General features: G+C 35.4%; 1 protein-coding gene across 2 annotated transcripts; it reads left to right on the forward strand.

Moving 5' to 3' along the window:
• The first annotated feature begins 1616 nt into the window (after positions 1–1616).
• Positions 1617–14465, forward strand: LOC18430848 (cysteine-rich receptor-like protein kinase 2). 2 transcript variants are annotated; one of them, XM_088860197.1, is made up of 10 exons: positions 1726–1878; positions 2722–2848; positions 3701–3822; positions 5604–6398; positions 7719–7832; positions 10462–10601; positions 12678–12888; positions 13113–13347; positions 13558–13708; positions 13923–14465. In XM_088860197.1, exons 4-10 carry the CDS (start codon positions 5630–5632, stop codon positions 14244–14246), a joined length of 1944 nt encoding a protein of 647 aa, XP_088716323.1. In that variant the 5' UTR covers positions 1726–1878; positions 2722–2848; positions 3701–3822; positions 5604–5629; the 3' UTR covers positions 14247–14465. The 2 variants fall into 2 exon arrangements, with proteins under 2 accessions (XP_006841051.3, XP_088716323.1); XM_006840988.4 differs by lacking the exon at positions 2722–2848 and having other exon boundaries at positions 1617–1878.
• Positions 14466–19896: the final 5431 nt, after the last annotated feature.

Genomic DNA, 19896 nt, shown 5'->3' on the forward strand with positions numbered 1-19896 from the left:
ACGTATCACCCCATGATATCGAAGACAACATATAGTATGATAGATTATCTTATGTACTCAACGACCCACATCCAAACAATAAAAGTACAGCATGATACATGATTGCACAAAATCTACTGTCCCATCGCGAAATTGTCATCACACCATCTAATGAGTCAAGAGATAGACCATACAAGCCAAGTTGTAGGTTTAGTTCTCCCCAAGAACATCTATTAGTCATGTATTTTATTTTTTATTTTTATTTAGATAATATATTTATTTGAATTTTGGGGTATAGGTTTATTTTTTTAGATCAAATTACAAAAAAAAAACAAAATAGACGTTCTAAGCAATTTACCCCCACCTAAGTTTTCCTAGCAACTTCCCCCAAAACCATGTTTATTAGCAAATACCCTTCCAATATAAAAAGTTTATTTTTTTTACGAAAATACCCTTCTTTTACATAACAAATCATTTTCACTGGAGAGGGCGGTACGGCATTTGGAAGAGGCAGTTTGGCGATTATTTTGCTCGAATGGCCGGTCCGGCGATTATTTTGCTTAAGTGGCCGATTCGACATTTCATTGTGGCGGCCCAAGGATTATGCTATTGGAGAAACGAGCAGTCGGCGTTTTGAAATAGCTGTCCGGCATTTTGAAGGGACGGTCTAGTATTTTGAGGCAGTCCGACGTTTCATTGTGGCGGTCCAGGGATTATGCTATTGGAGAAATGAGCAGTCGAACGTTTTGAGATAGTGGTTCGGCATTTTGAAGGGGCAGTCCAACATTTCATTGTGGCGGTCTAAGGATTATGCTATTGGAGAAACGAGCAGTCGGCGTTTTGAAATAGCTGTCCGAAATTTTGAAGGGGCGGTCTAGTATTTTGAGGCAGTCCGACGTTTCATTGTGGTGGTCCAGGGATTATGCTATTGGAGAAATGAGCAGTCGAACGTTTTGAGATAGCGGTCCGGTATTTTGAAGGGGCAGTCCAACATTTCATTGTGGCGGTCCAAGGATTATGCTATTGGAGAACTGAGCAGTCCGTTTTGAAATAGCAGTCTGGCATTTTGAAGGGGCAATCCAACGTTTTGAAGTGGCGGTACGACATTTTGAAGGGGCAGTCCAACGTTTTGAAGTGAGCAGTCCGGTGTTGTACAAGTGTGGTCTGGGATTTCCTTTTATTGGGATCTGAGTATGATTTGTTATGTACGGGAAAGGATATTTTTGTAAAAAAAAAAATGAACTTTATGGATTGAGGGTATTTGTTAGAAAACATGTATAGTGGATATTAGCTAAGAAACATGGGTTTTTTGGAAATTTACTAGGAAAAGTTAGATGGCTAAATTGCTTAGAAAGTCCATGTTGGGGGGTTTTATGTAATTTTTTTATTTTTTTATTTTCAATAAAATTTACCAAAGAATAAAAATAATCAAAGAATATTTTCAATAAAAATTTACCAAAATATCTCTAAATTTATTTGACCAATATTGCATATTTAAATATATATTTTTTATTTAATTCTATATATAAAAATAAAAATGTATCCTAAATTTGATACTAAATTATTTTTAAATAATAAATAAATAAATAAACAAAATTTAACTTATGCTCTGGTTGAATATGAACCGAACTATTAAAAGTGGTTGTAGACTCTTTAAGGGTACACAGCATGTGTACGCAATACCAACCCATAAATAATCTTACTGCCCGCGTGGTTTATAAATATTTACGAATATTTAAGACGCGTGTGTAAGAACTCCTCAACTGCCCTTCTCCAAAAGTAATTGACGCAAAATTCTCTCTACTTCTCCCATGGCCTCTTTGCTTTAGTTCTTCAGTGGAGGCGTTCGCCTTGGAGCTCACAGTACTCCTATGATATCTCCTGTAACTAAATTTACAGGTAACAATCTCTCTCTGCTCTGGTTTTTTCACTCTTGGGTACAGCTTTGCAGATCTTACATGAAATTTCCTTTTGTTTATCTCATTATATTGGGCAATTATGAATGAAGTTTTACTGGATTTGGATTTCAAATGTATTGGAAGAAGTCTTGGAAAGTTACAATCAATTTAAAGTAATTTCGCTTTGTTTCGTTTTTTTAATGAATGAAATAACTGATCAAATTTATCGAAAAGGAAATTGGATTTTAGAGTTGTCCCTTCTGATTGACTGTTCAATTCAGCCATGTAAATTTGCACTTTTGCTTTCATGGAAGTTAAACTCTGCTTCTTTTCTCTCTCTCTCTCTCTCTCTCTCTCTCTCTCTCTCTCTCTTTTCTTTTGTTTTATTTTTTTAATTTACTTCTCGAAATTTCCAAAAATTTCGAACGAAGAATTAATACAGAGAAAAGAAGCCCTCCATATTTCATTCAAAATTCAATCCAAATTTCACCGGAAACCAGCGGTTTTCCCTCTATTTTCCCTGGTCTCCAACCGAAAATTTGCCCCAAATCCTTTTCTTTCATGAACAAATTTCGGACCTTAATTCGTTTCACACGCGAGTTTGAATTTGATCAGCTCCCTGACATTTCCGGGAAGTTTCTCCGAAATTTCGTTATCTTCCGTACAAGATGGGGCGAAATTTCAGAGCGCGGTTTTTAATGCGATTTTGTTGTGGTCCCGAGAGCTTACTTGAGTTTGTGATTAGAGATACTTTAATGGGGGTTTTGGAGCCCGGGAAACTTTTCATTTCCATGAAATTTTTAATTAAGGAACGTTACATTATTTTTTCCATGGAATTTATTAGTAAGTGGGGGAGGTAAACCTACTCTTGTGAGATGTGACGATAGCGATGCTACGCCGAGACATGTGGCGCACCAAGCGGGCACCCAGATCGACGGTCTAGATTGATTCAATGAGATCAATGATTGAAAGTAAATCTTCGTATATTTCCTTGCATTGCATGTTCAATCTTAGTGCGAGCTTAACGCCTTCTCTCACATGAGCCATTTGTTTTTTTAGTCTCTCTCGCCAAATTTACACGTGTCATAAGTCAAAAACACTTCACGCGCTTCAAACTTAATTAAAACAAACTAAAATAAATTGGCTTAATATATGAAATATCGGGCTCATGCCTTGCAAAGATATTTGGGTTCGGGTCTGATATTATTTTTTGGGTCTTAATATACTAAATATAATTCGATATTGTAATTTTTGAGTTGGATCCGATCTGAGTCCCACACTATTATTTGGGATCTGGGTCCCAGGCCTGCTGGACTGGACCCGACCAGACTCATTCCCAACCCGACTCAGACCACTGGGGTTTTGTCATTGACACATCATTATAAAGTTTTAGTGCATTATAGCTAAAACCATGGTGTGAACCCTTCGGCCCACCCTGTTTTAGAGGGCTGGATATCTGTTCTCTTTTTGACAATGGACTCGTCCTTACTGCACCCTTCTTTTGACTATGGGGTCATTCTTGCGACTTTTTATTTATTTTTTATTCCATACACATTTGACTTTTTATACCTGACAGAGAAACTCAATATAACATTATAGCTCTGTGAAAATGGTTGTGGCTTAGAAAATTGGACTTTAAAAGATACTCCAGTTGGTTTGTTTTTTACCATGTAAAATTAGCACTTTTGCTTTCACGGAAATTTATACTCTTGAGCAAGGATCTTTTTCTTCTCTCTTTGGTTTTAAATTTTCTTACTTACTATCATAATAAAGTTTTAGTGCATTATTGCATCCTTTTGTTTTTTGTTCACATTATTTTACAGGTGGAGAGGGTTTGAATGATGCTTTTATGGAAACTTGAGCTCGACGGCGACTTTTATCTCAGGGGTCTCCTTTGTCGGTTTTGAGGGGTGTGTGCCGTCGAAGTCTTGAATCATGACATCTGGTATTTTCCATACAATTTTGGCTTCTTCGAATTCGATTCCTGCCGCTTAACCACCCGAATAATTAAAAAGTTTCGTATCCTTCTCAACAGCTACCATTTATTTATATATATATATATATATATATATATATATATATGGAAAAAGATAGGGTACGCCGCTTTAGATAAGTTAAATGCACAAACGGCTTAGATTGAATCTGGGGATATCTGACGATCACTGATGTTCGGTAATGTTTGAATTTTAATTTTTTTCTATAAATCTAAATCATTTGAAATTTTAGGCGTTTGTTCATAAAAAAAAAATAAATATTTGAAAAATATTAAAAACATATTTTACATTAAAAAATAGAAACAAGTTTAAATAAGAATGGAACCTTATAATGTAGAAAGACAGATGCACCTAAAAAATCCATTGCAAAATGTAATTTTAATGATGAAAAACCCTGTGATGGATCATCTGGACATTGAGATGTATGACCATGAAAAACAAAAAGATTTTAAGTCTCAGAAATAATGCATTTTACAACATATTATCTACAATGGCCATTTCCAAGCGTTATATGTTTAAAGCTCTACTTGATTTTAACCATTTTTTAAATTTAAAATTTTATAATTAGATATTAAAATAGATTTCAGATAATCCTAAGAACATTTTACATCAAAATTATATTCTATGATAACATTTGAAGGTGCACCTTATCTCTACACCTACGGATGCATCCGTATGCCAACACCATATATATATATATATATATATATATATATATATATATATATATATATATATATATATATATATATATATATATATATATAATATTATAATATTCTAAAACAACTGGGTTGGGTCCAGGGTTCACCTGGACCCAAACCCGACCCAATTCACTATTCGGGTCTAAGATTTGGACCCAGACCTGAACCGGGTCAGGTCTGGGTAAATTCCCAGCACTATTTGACCCCTATGAGGTCTCATCCGAATGACTAAAATACCTCGAGTTGTTCTGCGTTACAAATAAGGACCATACTGTTAAGTATTAGTGATGCAGAACATTTAAGGTTATTTTTGTCATTTTACATTTAAACGCTTTGCATGTATCAAATTATGAAGGTACCCTTAGTTGTTTTGTATTACTAATGCTGAAAGAGTATTTTTTAATTATAATAAAAGGAACAAATAGAGGTATTTTTGTCATTAGTTGAAAACTCTTTGGATCAAATTATTGAAATGCCCTTCTGTTACTCATTTCAAATACTAAACAATAACAATTTGGGTATTTTTTAAAAAAATTGAAAGAGTTATCGAAGTAAAAAAAAAAAAAAGTATACCCTCATATCTCATATGATAGGGTAATTTGACCTCTTTAATGACCTTTTAAGGGATTTCATGCCCCTGAATGATATTTCCCTTATTTTAATTAATAAGACTGTCAGCATATTGCTCAATAGTTTAGCGGAATATTAGTCCTCCAGTGTCAACAACAAATGGTTGCTGTCAACCATTCATCTGTTTAAGTCTGTCATAACTCAAAACTGGATCAACCTTTGACATCTGCCGTGGATTGTTGGTGAGTGCTGGGTAATATTTCAGGTTGTGCCATGTTATACTTTCCCATGGAAAATGAATCCCCTCTTCACTAGAAATGAGTTCCTCCTTGGTCCTTACTCGCCCCAGAAGGAAAAAAGGCCAAAAAATGAAGAAAAAAAAAATAAAAAAAATGATGCTATTTTCTCATGCTTAAGTGTTTGTTAACCCCATCCCATTTGTAATTGTTCTTGTTCAGGAGCTATGTGAAATCAAAACAAGAACATGGAGCAACCATCTATTATTTCCCGTCCTCTTTTGCCTCTGCTGGTTCTGCTGCTGGTTCTGCAATTTCTATATACAGGACATGGCGATTCTCGCAGTCACAGCATAAGACTCATATGTGGCTTGAAACCAGAGCACAACGCAAGCTTGTATGTGCCCAATTTCGTGTCCACAATGGAGAAGATTAGCGACCAAATTCGTGTAAACCGCAGCAACTTTGGTCTCGCAATCACTGGCTCGGGCCCTGACACGAGCTTTGCAATGGCTCAGTGTTATGGAGACCTGACACCAAATGACTGCATCTTGTGCTATGCAGAGGCCCGTACTCTGCTCCCACAGTGTTTTCCAGTAAATGGTGGACGCATTTTCTTGGACGGATGCTTTATGCGAGGAGAGAATTATAGCTTCTTTGGGGAGTTTTCGGGGCCTAATGACACCCACATTTGCGGGAATTTGAGTAAACCGGGTTCTGAGTTTAGAAGTGCAGCACAGAGAGTTGTGCAGAGGGTTGTGCTCGAAGCCCCTGGCAATATGGGTTTTGGGAGGGGGTCGGAGGGGGTGAATAATGCATCAGTTTACGTGTTGGGGAATTGTTGGAGGACATTGAACGAGAGCGCGTGCAGAGCATGCTTGGGGAGTGCAGCAAGGGCCGTGCTCGGGTGCCTGCCGATGTCTGAGGGCCGCGCCCTCTACACTGGCTGCTTCTTGAGATACTCGGACTTTGATTTCTTGAACAATGTCACAGCTGCAACTGGGGGACAGTCTAGAGGTGTGTGGTGGCATAGCTCATTCATCTACTTCACTCTGTCATACATACATTACATACACAAACTCAAATACGTCTATGCGTGTGCACGCACACACACACATTCGGTAACTCAAACACGCATACAAGTAGGTGCGCCCACACACATTCAGTTGCATACAAAAACAGGCTTGCATTCTTGCTTACACACTCTCCTCAACAGGTTTGCCAAGCTGACTGTACACCATTTTATTGAGTATTAATGTTGAAATAGTTTGAAAAAGGAATTTTGTTTAATCTATTAAATTAAATCCCTTAAAAAACTAAAAATTAAAAAATAGTAGGAAAAACAAAAGAAAATATCGTCATTACTGTGCTCTTCAATAATCGTGAAGCGGAGCTGCACAATGAGATATTTGCTTATACTTTGCTCGGGCTTGAGACAGAGCCGAGTAAGTTGGACAAGTCCTTCTGGACTTCCTTAAAGAGTGTATGGATCCAAAAAGAGTTCAAAAGAAATTCAAAAATGGTTTTAATTTTTTTAAAAAAAAATCAAACGAAACTATAAACATATTGAAACTCTAGAAAAGATGAAAAAATATATAAAAGATTAAGTTTGGAAAAAAAAAACATTTATTATTATAAACAATTAAGGAATATCTAAACAAGAAGAAAGTAGAGCATCTCATAGAAAAACACAAAACACAAAACCTACTAAAAAATATCATAATTATATATAAACATTTTATACATCGATCTCACAAATTCATTTTATGATTTTATTATGATTTTTCATATTTGCGAGTTTGCACCTAAGACTCGGATCAACAAGTTACTGAGTCAGACTAACGCAGCTGAGTCCTAGTGGACTCGACTAAGATTTAAAACCTTGGGATTTACTGGTCTAAAATCAATGAGGCTATTCCTTATAGGAAAGAGTTTATTGCAGAGCCGAGGCTCTAAACAATGAAATTAGAGCCCACCTCAAAAAAAATTATTAGAAGAGGTTGTTTTGAAGGTCAAATATCCTCAAATTGATCATCTCGACATCAAGATGCATGGACATGAAAAAAAATGGATTTCAAGTTTTGGAAATAGTGTATTTTGTAATGCATTTTTGGACCATCAATTTTCAAGATATTTAAGTTTTTATAGATCTGCTCTATTTACACTATTTTTGAAGTTATAAATTTTATAATTAAAGATAAAAATATATTTTAAGTCCATCACAAAGATTTTCAGTATTGAAACTACATTTTTCGACACTATTTGAAGGTGCACTCTACTTTGATTGTTTAGAGCCTCGGCTCTATACAACCTTGGACTGATCATTGGTAATTGCAGGCAATATGGTGGCCATGGTGGTCGGCATTGTGAGTGCGGTAGCGGCGTTGGCCCTGGGTGTGGTGCTAGCTCTATTTATATTTAAACGCAGAAAAATTCAAAAGAAAAGGCGAGGTATGGGAGATTTTAATTCTTTTTCATTTTCGTTTTGTTTTAGATTTTTTTAAAAAAGTTTTGTTTTTAGAAAATTTAAATTTAGGGAATTACCCTTTGGTTTACATTTTTGTGAAATTTACGGGGAGGCTTTTTTCTTTTTTATATTTTTTATTTATCAGTTTTGCTCTCGATTCAAACATCTTTATTTTTTCTATTTTTTATTTTTTTTCTTTTTAACAATTTGGTGGGCCATCCGTCCGATGGACAAGATATCTCTGATACCCGTATGTTAGTTGGGTCCATACTTCAATTTTTTTAATTAAATATACCTTCATCATCCCCTGAACCTTTGTTTGGATTGGAACATTAAAAAAAAAAGAATGGATTATATCATAGGGTGGTCCGATGTTGCTATTATCAAACCGATGTAGAAATAGCACCGGCCGATATCTTATCATCAAACCGCTCTACAAATGCCAAAAAATAGAAATATAAAAAATAAAAATGTTTAATATTTGAAACATAAACATCGAATCAGGGAAAAACTATGATTATATCATAGGGTGGTCCGATGTTGCTATTATCAAACCGATGTAGAAATAGCACGGGCCGATATCTTGTCATCAAACCGCTCTACAAATGCCAAAAAATAGAAATATAAAAAATAAAAATGTTTAATATTTGAAACATAAAAATCGAATCAGGGAAAAACTAGAAAAAAATAAAAAATACAAAAAAAAAATAAGACTTCACCATCAATTTTCTAAAAATATAACCCAAAGGGTAATTTTGTAAATGTTACCAAGTTGGTACGAAATTTCCCTTTGATTTTTTTTTTCCTGCTTTTATGCGGGTATACTAGTACTATTAGCATACTTAAGGCCAGTGTAATGGGACTCGCCCGAGTCCTATTCGACTTGGAATACGGCGCAGCCAAGTTACCGCGAGCTGTGTACAACTTTGGGGTAAAAATTCAAAAAATCCCAAAAAGGATTGCTCTATTTTTTGAATACATAAATTGGATTTTTTTGACAAAGATTAGTGAGTTTTTTTTGGCATAATTTTTTTTAAAATATATTTTAATTTTTTTTTTAAAATATCTCCAACTATAATTTTTTTTTAAAATCTATTCTCAATATTTTTTAAACTTATTTGGATTTTTTAAAGTCTTTTTTGGTTTTATTAGACTTGAAGCAGCTTCATTTTATTTTTTTAAATTTTATTAAAAAAAATTTATCTAGGGGTCTTGGCCTGATACTAGGCTCAGCCAAATCCACTGGTGGCCGAGGATAGTTCCTAATCATTGGCATCCTGATCTATCGTAAAAAAATTTAAATTCTACATGACGTGTAATAGTTTTTTTTTTTGGTTAAATATATAAGATGTAGTTGTTCATTCTTAAATAAATGCAAGTTTTAGTTGTGCTCTCCAATTGATTAAAATAGTAAAGACCGAAAGGCCCCAAGTTTTATTTTGATTGTGCAAATTTACATATTATGTCCTAAATTGGTAAGCAACGTTAGCTCTCTTCCCATATATTAACAATCCTCAACTGATTAAATTGTACTTTCTTCAACGCCCCTTAAAAAGGAGTTTTGGCTATTAATTATTTCTCCCAGGATATCCCAATTAAGACCAACGAATTTTATTTTATTTTTTCTTTCATTTTGGTTAGGTGTGGAAATGGGTTGGGTCGGGTCTGGTTGACTTGGAATCGGACCCAACTTTGATCCAGGGTTTTGGACCTGTTGACTTGGAATCGGACCCAACTTGGATCCAGGGTTTTGGACCTTGGACCTGGATCCAACCGAGTTCAGGTCTAGAACCCAATAAAAACATATATATATATATATATATATATATATATATATATATATATATATATATATATATATATATATATATATATATATATATATATATATATATATATATATATATATATATGGGTGGAAAAGTCTTTCCAACACTTATAGGCGAAAATGAATAGTAATTTCGCCTACCCTCATTACCGTCCAAATTTCATCTCGCGGTCATGATTGTCTGGTAATATTTTATTTATCATTTTTTTTCTACAAGTCAGAGCGACCTGAAATTGAAAGGTATGTACATCTTATTGAGGTACATCTAACAAAAATATAAAAACAATTATCCGTGAAAAATGAATTGATCAAAATACATTCGAAACTTTTTGGGGGTATTTTGGTCAATTTTTTTCATATAAAATATTTTTTTTATAATTTTCAAATATTTCCCTATTTATAATGAATTTACACTCCAAATTTCAAGTTATTCCGATTTGTTAAAAAAAATTGAAAAATAAAACACTACCAGACATTCGTGATCGCACGATGAATTTTGGACGGTAATGAGGGTAGGTGAAATCACTGTTCATTTTTCGCTAATAGACGTTGCGTGGTGTTTTCTTATATATATATATATATATATATATATATATATATATTTGGACCCAAATCCAACTCGGCTCCAAGGTTTTAAACCCAAATCCGACCCACTGGATCCAAAAGTTGGACCCGGACCCGAATCAATTTCCACGCCTAATTTTGCTCATTTTGGTATCGGAAGATGGCTCTCCTGCTTGATATACTGTAGATTAGGGTTGCTCAATACTTCAATGGAATTGCAGGTTCTAATTATGGCACAAAATTGACACCATCACTGTACAATAGTAGCTTGAATTTTAAGTACTCCACATTGGAGAAGGCCACAGGATCATTTGACCCTGCCAACAAGCTCGGACAAGGAGGATTTGGATCAGTTTACAAGGTAATTATGGCCATGCTAACATGTCCTGAATTTAGTAAATATTCTTACCTCGTTAAGGGGAAAGGGTTTATTGGTCATTTCACGTATGTTGAAGATTCGAAGAAAGTAAATTTTGGTGGTTCCCTAGGGTTCCTTCAAAAATAAAACCCTGTTTTTGGATCGGCCAAGCAATCCGCCTTTCTTAAATTTGGTTTGGATCCGTGAACCAAAAATATCGAATCGGTGATAGATTTGATCCAAAAAAATAAAATAAAATAATTTATAAAAAATAAAATGTGAATACAATAAAAATATAAAATAGATGAGAACTGGATTATTCACGCGATCTGGATTCCTTGGTCCTTGGTAGATTCGACTAGTTCTTTGACAGAATCAAGTGAGTCCATCAAAAGCGATCAGATCAATTCTTGTTCCAGACCTAGTTTCCCGATCTAGATGGACAAATTTTGGAGCATTACAATAAAGATTATGCATATAGCGACAATATACTATTACAATTGATGTGTGTAGGTATGTGCTTGTGTATGTGTGTACCCACAATAAATTTCTTAACATGTGTGTATGCAACCATAGCCTTCGGCTTTCATTTATTTAATCATAAGTGACAAAAAAAAAAGCAAATAAAGAAGATTATATCTTATCCTAAACCAAGTCCATCATGTATAAAAAAGTTTATCTCTACTAACAATCGTAATTGCTGTTAAAGAAGGAAACCTTCCTTACAAAGTCCTAATAAATAAGGTTTTCATGCATGTGAAAGATAATTTAAATTTAATTTATTTTAAAATTTAAATAAAGAAAGATGGCACTTTCCTTTTCATTTTTTAAATTACATTTTTTTTAATTGTTTAAAAGAATTTTTTGTGCTTGCAAGGGTTTAGTTTAATCATAACTTTTGTACATACATTATCTTGAGGCTAGTGAACAATCTCGAACTACTTAAATAAATAAATAAAAAGAGCACTAGATCTCTTTAGGGTAGAAAAACTTAAGCGAGTGTCACCATATAAGCCTTTAAGAGCCTGTTATTGACTTTTAAAAAAGAAAAAAAAAATTGTTATTTGGGGATGATGAGAACATCTACAAACTTTGGGTCCAAGTAAATCTCCCAAAGATGTCGTCTATCACCATTTCTCTTTTCTAAATGGACGGTTTGTGTTTTGCATTTTCTCTCAAGAAAACCATTTTTTGGATTTATTTTGTTTTTTTAGATTGTTTATAGGGATGAATATATGTCGCATACAAAATTTGGGTTCAAACAAATTCCATCTAGATAGATATATTTAGGAACTTTTGGACCCAAAGCTAATGTTATAGCTATTAGGTGTGCATTTGGGTATTGAAAAAGAAGAGAAGGATGACCATTCACTATATTTAGGTAATTAGGGCCTCCTTTGTCTAAACTTTCTTTTAACAAAGATGACATAAAACAATATTCGGTGTAGTCCGCATAAGCTTGCAGCCTTAAACAATCAAAGTAAGGTGCACTTCTTATCTTTGTCATGAGATACAATTTTGGTGTTGAAATTTTTTAGGATGGTGCGATAATCTCTAATAATATAATTTCAAACTTCAAAAATAGTTTATAGCAAGCAAATCTATAAACGAATGAAAATTTTGAAAATAGACGGTCTAGATACTGTATTGCAAGTTGTACTATTTTTAAGACTTGAAATTACTTTTCTCTCTCCAAATTTATGTATCTCGATGTCAAGATAAGCAACTAGATGTTTTTCCAACATTAGAACAATCTTGTTCGAAGGATTTAGAGGTACACCTTAATTCTACATTTTAAAGTGTCAACCTCATATAAATGTCTTCCAACAATATTTAAGTAATTATCATTATCATCGCCACCTAAGTCTTATCCCAATTATTAGAATCGGCTACATGAATCTTGTTCTACTATTATGCTCATAGGTCCAGGATTTATAACAAGATTTAGCAAAGTTTTATGTTGGCTACCCTACCTAACACAACCCTGCTCCTTTACTCGGGCTTGAAACTGACATGACGGGCTTGGGGCTGGCCAAGGCAGAGTTCTTACAATTTAAACAAGTATATGTCATTTTTCAGGGGGTGTTGGGAGATGGAAGGGAAGTGGCTGTGAAAAGACTCTTCTTCAACAATAGGCATCGTGCTGCTGATTTCTACAACGAAATTAACATAATCAGTAGTGTGCAGCACAAGAACTTGGTCAAATTACTGGGTTGTAGCTGCTCAGGACCAGAGAGCCTTTTGGTTTATGAATTTGTTCCCAACAGAAGCCTTGATCGCTTCCTCTTTGGTATGTTTCTATGGAACCATATTTTCCCCTTTCTTCTTTTAAGAGTGTTAACGTTCATGATGCTTGAAATAGCTCTACCACTTTTTAATCTCTCTCTCTCTCATTCATTTTATAACAGTGGGATTAGCCTTTGCGTTTGTTATTATTTGATGAATTCTGTATGCATGTGTGCGTGTACAATTTACTATGTGGATCCATAAAACCTTGCCTATTTTATACATTAGAACCTGAGGTGGCAAAGGAGTTGGACTGGGAGAAAAGAATGGAAATAATCACAGGAACTGCAGAAGGATTGGCATATCTCCATGAGGAATGTGAGATCAAAATAATTCATAGAGACATCAAAGCTAGCAATATCTTGCTTGATTCAAGGCTCAGACCGAAAATTGCAGACTTTGGCCTGGCTAGGTCCTTTCAAGAAAATTTAAGCCACATTAGCACAGCCATTGCTGGAACACTGTAAGTGTTACATGCATGCTTGAATGAAGTTATGGCTTGGATGTTCACACACAATATACATTTGCTCGACTCTCTCACATATAAGCACACAATATGCATATCAATGCTCTCTCTCACGGACACACATACACACACGTACGCACAGATCTCCCTCTTTTAAGTTATTTAACTTATTTTCTATTTTATTTTATATAAATCTTTATTTTGCAGAGGATATATGGCCCCTGAGTATATAGCCCATGGTCACCTAACCGAAAAAGCAGATGTTTATAGTTTTGGTGTTCTCCTCCTTGAGATTGTTAGTGGAAAGCAGAACAATAGGAGCAAATCCGTGGAGTACATGGACAGCTTACTCACAGCGGTATTCCTCTTCCCACATTTATTCAACCCTCATTCACATGCCATCTCAAAGTTACCCTGCCATTCTTTCACTTCACACTTCTTCCCTTCTGTCTTCTCATAGTATACTTACTTTCCTTCTTTCTACTCTATAATGTGAAGGTAGTTCCTCAAATTATTTGCAGCAAACCTTTGAATTTGTTTCCTTTTTTCTTTTTTTTTCTTTTCTTGAAAAGGCATGGAAGCACTTCCAATCGAACACAGTTGAGGGACTCATTGACCCCATTATTTATAGCAATAACAATGAAAATGTGAAAGCAGAGATATTAAGGGTGGTTCATGTTGCACTTCTGTGCACACAAGAAGTTCCAACATTGAGACCATCCATGTTGAAGGCCCTGCAACTGCTTGTAAAGAAAGAACAAAATCTGGCATTGCCAACTAGCCCCCCATTTATCGACGAGAAGACAATGGAATATAGTGACGCAACTGATGGCCCTCCCCGCCCTCTCTATCCTTCATCTGCGACAGTTTCTTATAGTGAAGTTTACCCTAGATAGCTGACCATATGGACAAGAGAGAAAAAGGATATGAAAATGTCCCATAAATGGCATACTTGTGGCCATGGGAGCAATGGGGCCTTCGGCATCGCAGAGTGCATTTCTGAGTGTTTTCTTTTCTTTCTTTCTTTTTACGAGGAAATTTTTCCCTGGATAATTGTGTACAAGAAAGAAAAAGAAAATAAAGTTAATTGAAAAAGGGCCATGATTATCTTCAAAGCAAGGGTTAGGTGGGGCATCCAGGATTGTGCTGTATGTATTTTCAAGTGTATCTTTCATGTAGAGAATTCGGTCTACATGCATGTCACACGCACACACAGACATGGACTCATACTTACACATGCACCAAGCAATGTTAGATTCAATCAAATTTGGCCTCGGCACCTCGCCACGTAGGGGTTTTGAATCTAAGAGTGCCATGAATTTAACCTTCATCATGCTAGTGGTAAAGAAGGATGCCATAGAATCATTGCATGACGTTAGGCTTATTAGCCTGCTCACCAGCCTATACAGAATGATAGTAGAAGTATTGTCTTAACGCCTAAACATCATTCTTCAACAATTATTTCAACATCTTAGTTGGCTTTCTCTAAAGACCCCAAATCTTGGATAGTGTCCTCACTGTTCATAAGTGTGTTTATTCTAAGTTCTAGGTAGTTGGACTTTTAAGCATCAAGAAGGATTTGGCAAGAAGATCCCTTATCCCCTATTGCCTTCACTGTAGTAGTTGAATCTTTCAGCCAAATGATTAGAGCTGTTAATGCAAGAGGCCTTCTCATTAGTCTTGAAGTGACAAGAAATGTGCTGGAGGTGCTCAACATACAGTATGCTGATGATATGTTGATATCTTGTGATGACTCGTGTTTTAAATGAAGAATCTATGAATTGCACGTGAAGAGGGGATTATCCGTTTACCATAATTGGTTGGTTGCGGTGTCGTCTCCCTCCTAAGTAAACACCTCTTACAGCGGGTAGAATTTCAATACCATTATGGGATTCGGTGTTGAAACTTTTCATAGGAAGCTTGATCTTTGGAAGACTAGATACATTTCTTAGGGAGGTAGGGAAACATTGATCAAATTCACCCTATCCAACATACTCATGTATTTTACTCTGTTCCACTTCCTAGGTGGAGTTCTCAGATGATTAGGAGGCATTGATGAAGCAAATATTATGGTGAGGGGCTGAAGACAAAAGGAAATTCTACCTAGTGAATTGGGATGTTGTATGATCTCCATAGAGGTTGAGTGGGCTACACATTAGATGTTTGAAGTTCATGAGTGAAGCTTCTCATATAAAGTGGTACCGGCACTTCAATGTAAGGGCAAACATACGTGGAAAGAGCTGTTAAAAAGGAAAAGGTTTACACACTTTCCTTACGGTATAGAAGTTCTATACTTTACCCCATCCAGCCGTCCAATGTTGATCAAATAAGCCATTGGCCATTTGATCTAGATCTGATGCATCAGAGTATCTTATTTTTAGTTTTTATTTTATAAACTATATAAATATGAAATTTGGTATGTGTGATCATCTCAATGGGATGCACCTAAAACAAGTATTTTAATAAAATAAAATGATCAAAATACCTTTGAAAGTTTCAAAGGTATTTTGGTCATTTTATTTTATCGGGAATATTTTTTTATATTTTTTGAAGGTGCAAGTTTAAAAGAAGAGTGGACGCTCAAAATTTGATGTCAAAATATTATGTAGAAAAATAATAAAAATAAAACGATGTAGAGGCATGACATTGTAATTAGATCCATCTCAGCCGTTCATTTAGATCCTATGGCTAGGGGAAGTATATAACTATTATACATTAAAGGAAGTATAGAAAGCTTGCTTATAAAAAACAGAAATATGGTATGGATCAAGGTGGTATGACGAATAAAAGATAATGGCCAGCAATGGTGCATCTTTTTCAAAACCTTCGCTGGCCATTATTGAAGGTTTTGAAAAAGATAACACAATTGCTGGCCATTATCCTCTTGACCTATGTAGTGGTGGGAAAAGGTGTGAGGACCGGCCACAAATGGTTGAAATATGTAGTTCTCAAAAATATTAAAGAGAGTGCCTACCAAGTGCGATATAAATGAAATTATTTATGGATCTGGCCATAACACCTTTGTGGTCCCTCAAATTCAAATACCGCAGGATCAATGACCAAATTCCCATGAAATTTACTACTCTACAAAGTAGCCTACATCAATTCTACTACCATCAAGAGTGAAAATTTCTTAGTTGGCAGACGATATATAAAATAAAATAAAAAACAAAAAAATAAAGAGGACCAGGCCAAGCCAAATCGGGCTGGCACTAGCCTTAGCCTGGACCTCCTGCCTCCATTTGTGGCCCAAACTCTACTTTTTTATCGCAATGCCGACCGGGCTGGGCCCCATAGTCCATTTTTTGAGAAATGCGAGATTCATTAAGATAATGAAAATACAATACAAGAAAGCAAAAAACAAACAACACAACCAAAAAAATGTCGCATGGTCCAGGCCTAATTGTATACTTGACTACACTCTGATGGAATGATGCAGCCTGCTCATACAACTTCAAAGGTTTGGAGCCTTCTCCACTCCACATAACAGTCAAGCTTTTGCATAGTTAGCAGCAAGGAACAAGACCTTGACAGTGGATAAGTCAAGGGAAAGTGCTAGGCCCCCATTGGATGTCTGTTTAATGTGAAGCACCAAAGCCCCTTTCTTTAGAGGCCAAATCAAAGAAGCCTTTATCTGTATATCTATATTGATATATATCATTATGAATATATACTCTAATACAAAAAGCCTCTATCTATATATCTATATTGATATACATCATTATGAACACATACTCTAATACAAATATCATCACATAAGCAAGTAATGGCATGAACAAAGGAAGTTCACAAAGAATTTTCCCATAAGCATGCTACGATCTAAAATCAAATATTTCCTTCTTTTTAAAGAAGGAAAAGTAGTTTATGCGCCGGGGACTCATTTCTACATTTGCGTTCCCCAGGGGATAAACCATCCATCTAAAGATGGATGTAAGTGATGGTCCCTCAAAAACGAGGTAAATTCAATGGCACAAATTTTTCCTTCTCAAAATATCATTTTTAGTTTTAATTTTTTTTTAACACATTAATGATTTTCATGTTACGGATTGTATATTCCTTAAAAATCAAAGTCAAAATTTATTTCAAAAATAAATGGGCCCAAATTTCTACATATGAGTCCAGAGACTCGTAGAAACCGTGTCATTGAAAGAAAGAAATAGCACATACGCCATCTCTTGGGGACATGCATCGATCTAAACCTATTGATGGAAAAAGAACGATCACTTATGCAAAAGCTTAGAAAATATTTTTATATGTTAAAACATGTCCATCAAGTTAAAATTGGCCATCCAACTAAAATAGCACTTCCACACTAAAACAACTGAGTATATATCTCAACAAAATAGATATATATTTGTGAAAATAATTGTCAACGTTCAAAATAAAAAAAACAAGAAATTGATAAAAATAAAAGAGGAAATTACATATTGAAAGAAGTACTTGTAAATAAAGAGAATGTACCGGTAAGGAGGAACTCGGGGGGGTGGGGGGGGCCGCGGGTTATGCGTGTGTCCAAATGTAAATTTTTAATCCTAGAATCCCCTAACCTAAATAGGTTCTCTCTAAAATATAGATTACTTATTAGAATCATATTTTAAATAGTTCATAAGCTCATCTAAAAAATCAGTTTTTTCCAGATAAATGCTACTTTCTATGGAGTTATAATTTCGACACCTGCATGCTTTCATAAAATGTATTTTAATTTTATAGTTTCTTGTAAATTTATTGCATGTAATTATCTTTAAAAAAGACCAAATTTATCTTAGATATTTATTTCCAAACAATTAAAGCTCTCTCGTCTATTTATGCTAATTTTTTGTCTGACCAAAAAAATTGCCATTACCTACTACTGCATAACATAAATTTGATTAGCCATGAGAGTTGAGCCTGGCTTAACCTAGTGTAGGCCAGGTCTAATAGATCTCTTTATGCGACCAAAATATACTCCTCGAGGTTGGCCTGAGTGGCCTGTGGTTCTAGCCCATTTCAAGTTTCAACACCATTCTGTAGGGGTGTAAACGGGTTGGAATTTGGTCCAGGTCAACCCTTACTTGGACCTAGGTTTGGTCAGGTCCAAGTCATTTGGACCAGGGCCTGACCTGGATCAGCACAACAAATTATAAAAATCATAAAAAATTATTTTATGTATTATTTACCATATTTTTATTTCTTTTGTATATTTTATGACAGGCAAGGTTAGGTCGGTCGACCCTGCCGACTCGATAGGGACTCGGTACTCAGATCCAACCTATCAGGTCCAAAATATAGATGCAGACCTGGACCCAGTTCGGGTCGACCGGCCCGATCTGATTGCCACCCCTATCGTTGAGAGGTACATCTCCAAATAATACTTTCAACAATATTGAGTAACTAGAGCTAATGGAATGCAATAACTCAAACCAAATGGTTTAAAAAGCGGATCGGTGACCCAGATCGGACACCTTAAAATCGATCTGGATCGACGATCTAGATCGAGAATCGGGTGAATCGGTCAGAATAAAGCTTCAAAAAAATCCATAAAAATTATTAAAATTCATTATAAATATTATTTTTTAGGAATTCAATAAGAAATGAGGGTACTCCATTAAGAATTTTCATGTTTTTGCATGAATATGCGAATATTGATATGTTCTTTCCCTGCGTGAACTACTACTCAACATTTAATTTACATCCCACAAAAGGATAAACATAGAATTATCATGGAATAAGTATATCAACATACATGGGCTACAATAAAGTATACAATTAGTAACATACGATCTAAATATAAAATAACAGACGACGATGTTGTTCTTCTTGGTCACGCTGGTGCCATTGAATGAATTCGTTTGACACTTCATTGATTCGATCTAAAACAAATCATCGATATTAGCAGGCGTCTGACTATACCCAAATCCCTGAGTATTAGTGTTTTGTTGTGTTCCCAATCCAAAATCCCTAAAGCTTGTCCATCCTTCATGCTCACCTACACTGTCGTGCTCATCCCTACACTGTTGCTGTTGGGACTCGATATGTGAATAATATGGCTGGGATAGGGTGGCCTCAGAATCATCGTCTCTCTCATTTTCTCTTAGACCCCCTTCCCACTCTCCCTCATTAGGTACAATATCACTGACGAATTGTGGATACGTTAGTTGGCCGCTTCCTCTTTCATGTTGCTCATCACCTTCTTCCTCACCAATAGCCTCAAGGAACGCTCTCTTGTGCAACACTGGCTTCTCCTCTTCTACTACCCATTGGTCTGCTGTGTCTGTGACAAATATTGTATCTAAGTCTATCGGCCCATAGTCTTCAAGCTTCCTTCTTATTTGTCGCTCTTGGAGGTTTAAATTATAATGAACGTACACTAGTTTATAAAGTTTTTCAGAAGCAAGTCGATTCCTCCTAGTAGTGTGCAACCATTGGAACGTACTCCAGTTGCGCTCACAGCCAGTAGCAAAACATGTCTGGGAGAGCACCTTGATTGCTATCCTCTTTAGGTGAGGTGCATCAGTACCATGTATCTCCCACCATTCAGCTGGATTAAAGTGCAAAAAGCACTGTAAG

This window comes from Amborella trichopoda, chromosome 3, assembly GCF_054954075.1.
Source record: "Amborella trichopoda isolate Santa Cruz 75 chromosome 3, AtrichopodaSantaCruz75HAP2 v2.0, whole genome shotgun sequence".
Classification (NCBI taxonomy): Eukaryota; Viridiplantae; Streptophyta; class Magnoliopsida; order Amborellales; family Amborellaceae; genus Amborella; species Amborella trichopoda.